This window comes from Argentina silus, assembly GCF_951799395.1.
Source record: "Argentina silus genome assembly, chromosome: X".
Lineage (NCBI taxonomy): Eukaryota > Metazoa > Chordata > Actinopteri > Argentiniformes > Argentinidae > Argentina > Argentina silus.
This window is the reverse complement of record NC_139653.1, coordinates 38334439-38345183: the sequence shown is the minus strand read 5'-3', so window position 1 is coordinate 38345183 and position 10745 is coordinate 38334439. Positions and strand designations below refer to the sequence as shown.

The window sequence follows — 10745 nt, the reverse complement described above, 5'->3', positions numbered from 1 at the left end:
AGTCCTCTCTAACCTACACATCTAATGTCTCGTGAATTTGCCAGTCTCCAGGTTTGTGTAAGCTTACATTCTACAACAGGTTAATTTATATTTTTTCTACATTCATTTGGTTGAAATAGACATTTAGTTATGCAGTACGTCAAATAAATCCATACCTGTTGACACAATTCCAGTTAAATGCTAATCAAGGCTTGATAGATCTGAGGGACGTTGCCATGAGCGAGCAACCTGTCAATCGTGATAGATCTGAGGGACGTTGCCATGAGCGAGAAACTTGTCAATCGTGGCTACTAGTGATGGAAGATATTAAGAAGGCTTATTTGACTATTTAAAATTCGGTGGTATTTGGACCATGTTTTCTGTGGGATGCTAATTTACTTCGGATGATGATATCAAGGGGATAATCACTGTACACATTGTGGATGAAGGTAATACTTTCTATAAGTATATACTTTACCGTCATCGATCGGTATGAGATCGATATGCTTTGGATAAAACAGTTACAGTTCGAATGCAGTACTTGAGAGTTTCACACATTACCTAACTCCTATACTTTTCTGATTAGGCTACATCGAGAATAAAAGAGATTTAGTCGGCTAGATGGGATTGACAACAAATTAGCTGATGGTGAAATAACATGAAATATCATGGCCATATTGAAACTAATCGCTTGGTTTATTTTAAACACATACTGTAGGCAGATTAGGAGCTTCTCATAAATGATACAAAAAAGGATTTGCACAGAATCGGAATAAATTACACTTTCCTTATTTTAAAGCCATTGATCCTAATAGGGCATAAATGGTTAAACGTCAGAACTGTAACGTTTTGGTATAATGAGCGGACCCAGGTGTGACCCAGGTGTGGACCCAGGTGTGGTGCATGTACAGGAGGCAGACGAGTAGGCAGCGATAAAAAAAACAGAGTAGGCAAAATAGGATACAAACACGGACTTAACTCGAAAACAAAAGGGGCAGAACACAGTCTCCAAAAACAGTACTCATATATATATTCAATGGCTTACGTATCTCAAGCGACCAACAAACAGTGAACACACTGTGAAGACAAGCGGGGAGTGAAGGGAAGTGAGGGTACATAAAGCATCAGTGACAATTAAACACAGGTGCAGGTGATAAGTCCATGATTGAGTGAGTGAGTGAGTGAGTGAGGCGGCACAGTGGGCGGCCGGAGGGAGACACCTAGTGACTGCACTGGGAAATGCGCCCCCTCCGTAACACAGAACAAAATAAATATGATCAATGATTACGATGTAAGCTACCCATTAAGGTTACTGCAATCTATATTGCCCTGTTGCTTGCTGGCTGAGGGCTGAGGCGCATTCCTGTGTGCTTCTTGTATTGGTAATCCAGTGCGCATGCTCTATCGGCAGAGGCCTGAGCAGGGGTCGCCTTTTGCTCACACGTTCTTGCGTTGTTCTAGACGAGAAGCGAATACTGAGGAAGTACGCATTTCATTGGCAGATTAGCGACACAAGCTAGTATTATTTAAATTAATCAGATGACGCCAGACTTCAAAGTGTCCATTCATTTGCAGTCATTGGTTACTCCCAATCCAAGCCTCTCATGGCGACTACTAAGGCCTCTGTAGGTACAGTAGGACATTCAGACCTCTCCGACAGTCAATGGTGTCAACAGAGGTGAACAATACTATATTACAGCACAGAGTGGTTGTTCCCGATATCTCTATTCTTTATCTGTTATCACAATTCAACGGTGTTAGTAGTGTCACAGGTGGCAGAGACATGGTGGTACAGTATATGTGGAGAACGTATAGATATGGCAGACCAGGGGGGTGTTAATGATGGCAGGATTGAGGGGTTAGGGGTAAAATGAGGTGGATGAGAAAGAGACTCAGTTAGATACAGCTAGTTACACACAATGAGTTGAAGGGGGTTATTTCTCTGACTGAGATTAGATGGAGGGGGACATTCAAAATACCGTGTTTGCGTGAGAGACAACCACTTTTATTCGGTAACTGGAGGCCCCAGGGTGTCTTTATGCTCTGAGGGAATGGCTAGGTAGTCTGTCCTGTAGAGGGATGGGTAGAGAAAAGACAGGCAACACTAAGACCCTAGGAACCTCAGACCACCACAATATATGCCTTTCATAGTTCACTTGAATAGTCAATGGGGGGGGGGGTGTATTCCAAACAAGGTAACAACATCAATATCAAGTAGAATTTATTTATCAAGCCTTATTTTATATAGCTGACTAAAAACATGCAGCCTACATATAGATCATACATGATTTCAAATACTATTTGAACCCAGGTGTGTTTCCAAGTTTTCCAGTAGGCAGACAGTGTTGAATGAAAATGATCAGAAATCATTACAAACTGATTACAGTCAACAATGCCTTATTTAGGCTACTTAGGATCACTAATACACACCAGAGTCACAGAGCCGTCTGGTAGGCCTAACATTTTTTATGACGTAGGGGCATCATTGTATTTGTATAAAAGTGTTTTTTCAATTTTTATTTGACTGCTTGCTGCAAAACAAATGGTCCCTTAGAGGGTGATCCTACTGTTCCACGACAACAAGGCTCCCTCCTGGCTCCTGCCAACAATACAATGATGGAATGATGGAGGGGGTTTAGGATCACTAACACAACACCACATGCCAGAGAGGATGCCAAATGTCTCCCTGGAAAATATATTTTAAACTCTGTGCTTCAGAACTGGAAACAAATCCCACCAACCTTAGTTGTGTGGCAATAAAAGGTGCTTGTATCTTGTAAAGCCTAGAAGGGCACATTAGGACTTGGCTGTGGAGCAACCGCAGACTAGCTACCACCACCAGTAAGCATCTTATGTAGCTTCTAATGTCATACAGCTTAGCACCATCAGTCATGTGGTCATGATCCATAAACCCTGTCAGTGCCTGAACTGACGGAGGTAAGCCCTGTATTACACCATTAACGGTTAAGACTTAATGTAGCATTTCCAAACAACATACCACTGATGGTGAAGACTTAATGTAGCATTCCCCAACGTCAGATAATTACTGTAAACATTAACCTTCAGAGCAGAGGATTTGCAAAGGATTTGTGAACAACCTCGATCCACCTTGTGTAGCTCTAACCTCCTCATCTGTTCACCCATCCGACCTTTCACTCCTTTCTTAAACGATCCCACCAGGAATTCTGTCAGTTTCTCAGTTTATGGTAAGGCCATACAAACTTAATAAATTGTTTAATGGATGCCCCGCTTCATTTTTTTCAGAACCCCAAAAAAAGATGATATGTTATTATTAATATAGTTAATGCATCGTTTTCTGATCAGGCTGGCCCAAAGCAATCAAACAAGGTCTTAAAGGGGCAGTGTTGTATTTTAGGAAAAACAGAAGTGCAAGTTACTTCATCATCAGGCTACAATTGATTATGCTTTATAGGTTTCAGGTCAAACATGGCCAATGTTTAAAGAGCTGCACAGTCCACAGTCCATAATTTTCCCAGTAAGTTCAAACAATGTATACTGTATAGGCTTACCCCTGGATTTTGATAAATATGACTTATAAATAGAATAATTAGGTAATTACAACTGTCTCCGGTTTCCATAGCCAAAACACCAAAGACTTAAGCTAAGATCTCGCCTAGAGACCCCAAATTTGTTAATGTTAATGTATTTAATAATTACACAGAAATGTAGCATAATATTTCACATACGTTTCATGTTTATCCATCTATGCTGTATATTCGTGCACTCAATACAATTTTGATACTTTTTTCTTTTTTTTTTTCGCTCACCTTACTTTTCTGAAAATAAAATCTGTTTGACAATTAATCAAGTTTCCATGGCCTAATGGGTACTGGGTTTAATGATCAGCACCGTGAAGTGGAATGAAAAATGCCAGTACTCATTTGAATTGCACGGTGCTGTATCAGGGCTAGACTATGAGCACTGGTACCGTACTCTACAAGCATTAGAGAGCAACAACCACTTCTGACACTATTCTCTATGCATTATAGGCTGTGTATTCACCTTCATCATCTACTGTATGTTTACATGTATGAGGAATAAATTAATTAATACAAAAAATAATCATAATAATGCCAAGTTGAGAATAATACAAGTAATCATATTCCCACTGTATATCTTATTGTACACAATATCTTATTATATATCCTACTACTCCAGGCTTAAAACTGCCTGTTCAAATCCTCCACCCTCTACGGACTACTCTAACCTACTCAGCACTATTATGAGCAGTAGGGGGCTGACAGCACAAGACCATTTAGGCTGTGGACCACAGAACATAATGTCAGTCATATTGTACAGATGCTTGCAAATCCACAGGGATCATATTTGCTTGTTTGAAAACAGCGGGGGAGTCAGCAGCACATATAACTATCCAGGGACCTCAGCAAAAAGACAGACTACTTACCACAGCAGCTCTACACTCTCTCTCAGGGAGCTATTATACCTCCATCACAAAACGGGTAAACGCGTAAAAACATCTAAATAGCATCATTAAATGAAAATGTCTGGCTTTGTGGGACTAAAGGTGGCCTTACATAGGGAATATGAATGCTTCGTTGAGCCTTTAAAGTGACCCTTCATCTCAAATTGTTGGTGAAATACTCACGCGTTGTCCTGTTGTTGTTCATCAGACTTGGAGATCTTTCTGTAGCAGTAGATCATCTCTACAAGTAGCCATAAAGTCAGGAAGACCAGGAGAACATACATCATGATCTCAGAGTAGATTGCAGTGGTGTCTGTAATGGCTGTCAACACAGATGCATGCACACACACACACACACACACGCACACGCACACGCACACGCACACGCACACGCACACACACACACACACACACACACACACACACACACACACCATAGTCAAAAACACTGCATCCGACTACATGCAACATCATAGCACAGACATACAATAGATAAAAGGAGGATTTGTTTATAAAGTACCTGCATCTCACAGTGGTATTCCCTGTACTTAATTGGAGATAACGAGCATGTGAGGAAACAATGAGAGTATTTATTATAGGACTGTGGGCTCGTGGATTTCCATCGCTTGCATACCAACTATAACAGATGCCCTTTCAGTCATTCAGTGATGGTGTAGATGGATGCTATTCAGTTGTGTGATCTCACAGTTAAAACAGGCCCATATCCAGGCATTGTTGCACAGTAAACCAGGCAAAATGTATCTCATTCAGTTGGAGAGCATGCTTGGTGTACACAATAGAGGGTTTTTTGTTGCATTTAAAGTATACATATATCATCAAATAATGGTTACATCCAGTTGTAAAGATGGTAAGAACCAATTGTTGCCAGAATAATCAAATTTGGCAGGATAGTTCCAAACTTAGCCTTTTACAATATCCATCAAAAAATCCTCTCATGATGTTTGTGTGGGTTCTCTTGCATGCACTGACCATTCTCTACCACATGTTTTGCCTTCAACCATGTAAAATCAAGGTAGTTTGTGTAGGGCTACGCAATGCATATCTAAATATATCACAGGGGGGCGCACCACTTATTCCACCTTTTTGTTTGAGTAGATGCGCAGGACAAAAGGTGCATAAATATGTGGTTAGGATTCGCTTGTCTTGGAAATCTATTGGACACACCCACATATTAGTCATACCCTGCCTCAAACATTAGGATTCTGCCCTAAATCTCTAACCACAACTATGCCTTTAGTTGATCTATTGTCACCCCACTCTGTGACTGCCTCAGACTTGCAGCTTCTCATTTCAAATCTAACAGTGCAAACCATGGTAGGTCGACACAGGTTGCCTCATTGCTACAATACATAGAAAAATCAATCAGTAAAAACATAAACATGTACTGTATGATAGCAGTGGTTCTCAGTGTCACCCATACACTCTATGTGTATGGGTCAGTGTGTATGGGTCACTGTATGTGTATGTCAGTTAGAGATTTGATACAAACGAGAGGTCAAATTAAGAAGAAAGGAGTCCAACATCATTATAAGACATGGTTTGAGATTCTCAAGATAAACGATAATTGTTGCTCTTGTGATCAGTTTTCAAGTTATCATCATATTCAAATAAAGCATTCTTCCCCTCTGCGGTTAGGAGGGTTGGATCTGGTGAGAACCACTGTGTCCATGAATCAGTGTCAAACTCCATTAAGCCTGATTCGTAGCCGTGTCAGTGTGAGAGCTCCAAATGGCTAAAAATATCATTACCTAGCTAACACAATCAGTAACATGATGCCTTCTATTGGGATGGACAAAGGCATAATTAAAGCCATCATTATAACATAATCCCCTTCTACGTTGCAATCGAGAGGCTCCATACTACGTTGAACCACAGCTTTTTGTAATTTGACACCACAATGGCATGGTGAGATGTCGAGAACAAGGGCAGGCTATAATTTGGTTCAAAAGATTATTACGTGATTCAGATCTATTCAGATATGAACCAACCACATGGATACAACCAAATCTATCTCTATGTGCCTCCAACAGTCAATGTTAGAAAGGCAGATAAAGATGTTATTGAGTGAAATATGAGTTAATTTACAAATATACATAATGAATAGTATATTCGATTAAAGTGAAGTAATACATTCAGAAAGACAGGCATCTAGTATGTAGAATACAAACCAGGCTCTGTACATTACCCCTAAATAGACAGTAAAGTAGTTGGTTAGAAATAATAATTAGTGCTTTCCACTTAACACTCAGCTTTAGTAATAACAAAAACACACAATTATTTGGCCAATTGAATCAATATGAAAAAAATTAACTACTACTGAGAGACTGGAACTATTGGTAACAGTATTCCCACAGGCCTATCATACTGCTAAGATCGGTAAGGCTGAAAAGAATATTACATTTACCTCAGAACACAGCATCCAAGGAGAGTTAGGATAGAACAGCACGAAAAGTAGACACATTACTGTCGAATTCCAAACTCCTAGCCCCTACTGCTTAACCACAGTACACACAATTAGATGTGCGTAGGCAATATGGCCAATACTCCACCTTGCCCTTTGATAGGGTACACAGAAATTTGCCCTATTGCTTATACTAGTCTAGTATTTTCAGATGTGTCTAGGGGCTAGGGACACAGGTTAGGGACTGAGAAGTCTGTACATGTGAGGAGCAAGGCAGGACAGGACAGGGGAGGAGGGAGTGTTGTTCTTACCTTTTGCTCTGACCACCAGGTTGATTACCTTGCTCTCAGTGATGGAGGGGAAGTAGGAGTCGAAGGAAAACTGACGGAACACCACACACTTGTAGGTTCCAGTGTCATTGAGTGTCACGTTGATGATCCTGATAGACAGGTCCTGCAGGTCGTTACTGCCCAGCCACAACAGACGATCTCTCCATGGCCCCTCCAGCTTCTGTGGCTTCCCCTTATACAGAAAGATCTAGTGGGGGGGGGGGGTTAATGCACACTATGAGCATCAACATAAATCCATGTCAGCTACTGTACCTAGTTTATGTTTTATCGAATTGCTCATGATGTAAAATGAATGTTGCGCTGTAGTGGTGATATCAATTAGACAACGGACACCTACAGGGATGGGTTCCTCATCAGAAGGGATGTAGTACCAGTCCACCCGTGTCTCGGCGCTGACCTCCTCTCTTTTCATACAGGAGATACATGTCAGCTTCATGGGGCTGCCCAGTACAGCCTCTGTCTCTGAGGGAACCTCGACACACACCGGCCAGCTCACCTGGACTGGAGGCAGAAACATGCATACACTGTAGATGAACCATCATCACCACCACAGCACAGAACATCATAACACCAACACCACACTGTGACATTTACCATGCACACCTAATCCATTGGCAAGTGTCTCTCAAGCGCGATGTGTATTTGTGTGTTGTCTATTATCATGATCATCCCCTTTTATCACCCCTCCCCCGAATACCCTTTGACAACACTGCTGTGTTCTGTATTAGACAACCTCATGACCTCATTCAACTAGCCTCATAATGAGTTCAGCAGCACCATGCTGTCTCTGATTGTGGCCATGTCGGTCCAGACACCACTCCAAACTCATTCAGTGTAAACGAAACCACACCAGGGGCCTAAACACAATTTACACTCACAGTTCACAGCATAGCGGGCACTGGGGACACGTCATACTGTGAGTGTGAGATCATCCACACCACTGAATAGGAACTGAGCTTAGCAGCCAGGGAATGATGGCAGGATGGATGGGTGGAGGGATGGAGGATAAAGGGATAGAGCGATAGAGAGACGGTGAGACGGAGGTATAGAGGGGAGAATGGAAGGATCTGAACATGTGTCAGTGAGCTGTGGTTGGTATGCACTCTTTGTGTTACTGATGAAATGCAATGTTCTCTTATATAACCTATGTAGCCCCAGGCTGACACTGTCAACATTGATCACATCTGCACTCATACTGAGACCTCAGACAGCCAGATGGAAACAGAGAGAGAAAGAGAGAAAGTGACACAAAAGCACACAGGGGAATCACTCACAGAAACACTCGAAAACTACCACAGAATTGCACCATTTATTTCATACCCCTTAACTGATTGTTTGTGCAGGCCTTATATGAGGTTCCAACAGTTGACAATTAGCCAATTTGAACTGTCCATACAGCATTTACTCTAATGGATGGTTAAATCATTTAGCCTATTTCTCTTTGTTTGTTTGTTTGTTTCAATTTGTGTAAAATGTTGGAATAATTACAAAAGTCAACTCAATTTTCTTCTTCATGTCTATCCATATTTAAAGAGTGAAAATAACATACAATTCTCAATTGAAACGCCAAACAAATTCTGCCTACTCTATGTCTGTGCCAAGTAGGCTGATGTCAATAAGCGCCACGTAAAAAAAAAGAATCACGTGTCATTTTCAAGCCATAAAGAAAAACATCTACAAAACTTACCTACTAAAACCAATATTAACACTAGAACCCTGGTTCGAGTTATCATATTGGGCGTTTTCGCAGATAGATGTCTTGGGTATCTCCCTGTTCACAATGACAGAAGAACAAAAACAAAACAGATTTTGTATTAGTAGTATTATTGTATTATTGGTCGGCCTAATGCGAAGAATCCGACCATTTCTTTATTCCAACCACATTATGATCACCCTAGTTTTTTGAAGAGCACTATCTCTTCAGCACCATGGATAGCGCTTCTATTTCCGCTTGAAAGAGTTCGGCCATCGATAACGTAGTTCAGATTCCATATTCCAAATAAGTAAGCCGTGATAAATCTCTCTGTTTGAGAGACACCATATTGATTGACATTTTGGAGGTGAGTATTCACAAACAATTTCAAATTAAAAATGGTATTGCCTGGCCTATTGCCATGGATCATTAGTCTCATCATATTTGAACTTCTGTAATCTTCCACCTTATTCCATCCGATATGTTTCAAAGGTTAGAAACAGAGTAGCCTACCTCACTCACACACACTCACAGTCATTCACTCGATCTCCGTCGCAGCTTCAGCATCAATAAAACCCGTGAACTACCTGTAGATTCCAATCAGCGGCGAGGACACTTGCTACAGTGCGAGGACACTTGCTATTTGGAAGGAACGCATAGCCTATCCCAATCGTACAATATGGCATTAAAGCGCGAGAAAAAAAAAGTTTAATCTCTAAGACGAATATTGGTTGTAGGGTGAACAAAGACTATTCCTTTTGTCGGATTCTTCAAAAAAAATAAAAAAGGAGGAACAAACGGGAAATTATGTTTCTCCGTTGCTGTCTCGTGCTTTTGTTTCAACAATAAGTAGCCACTTAGCGTTGGCAGAATGTTTTCTTTGATGCGCATGCGTGAGAGTCACTCCCTATTACTGTAACAGGGCACAGCCATAACAAGCTATTCACTTTCATATGACTAATCATGAAAGCTTTTAGAGTAGACGTATTTTGAACATACATGCAAAAACTGGTAGCCTTTTGTTTGTGCTCTCGAATTGGTCTTATGCATACGACATAAAATTCGAGTCAAGCACTTACACAATGTCTTCCCATTTTCCTCATGTCATTCAATTAATCCATCCAAATGTAGGCTACAAAAATGTTTAATGAACAAACAAAGAAATCACTTTGTCCATGCCTAATTTAGTGAGACTAGTCTAACTACTAGCCTGTTTGCGATTGCTGAGCTCACGTGTGTCTTTTTAATGATATTCCAAACCGTTGATGTTCGCAAGCCTAAGGTTTTGGTTATGTTTCAGTTTTTTTTCTTCGGATTTTACAGCCTAATAATGACTTTCGTTGACACCACTTTGGTCCTCATGTTGACAGACACAAATTGACAGACACCCTAACTCCGAAGGCAAACACAAAGACAAGAATCAATACTAGACATTGATAGCTCTCTTTTGCCTGCACAAATGATGTGACAGAACACGCCTGACCAGAAACACCTGTCAAGTCAATCGCTCTGAAAAAGGGGAGGGGGGGGTGTTTGATTTCAAATCCAAACTGTCGGAGTATAGAGCCAAAAGAAGAACAAATTCTTTACTGTCCCATTACTTGCGCTGGGCACTGTGTATTTCATGTTGAGAAGGACAGAGTGTATGCTGTTATATAACATTGTTTAGCAGCTGTGAGGAGAGCTCTTACTCATAGCCACTCATTTGGTACAGACCAATGAGCCTCACATTACCATTAGCATCTTCTCTCCCTCAGGCACTTGTTCAGAGCCTTGGTGAGGAAGCTCAGAGATCAGTCTGTATTCTGCCTCCTGATTCAGTCTGTAATCTGACCTGAGGTATGTAGCTACAGGGGA

At 41.0% G+C, this 10745-nt stretch overlaps 1 protein-coding gene across 1 annotated transcript; it reads right to left on the bottom strand.

The window, feature by feature from the left end:
* Positions 1–1984: 1984 nt before the first annotated feature.
* On the bottom strand, positions 1985–10514 carry scn3b (sodium channel, voltage-gated, type III, beta; the record flags this gene model as incomplete). Its single annotated transcript, XM_083694713.1, has 6 exons — positions 1985–2048; positions 4607–4745; positions 7157–7382; positions 7533–7696; positions 8883–8966; positions 10490–10514. The coding sequence occupies 6 exons, from the start codon at positions 10512–10514 to the stop codon at positions 1985–1987; spliced, it is 702 nt and encodes a 233-aa protein (XP_083550839.1).
* Positions 10515–10745: the final 231 nt, after the last annotated feature.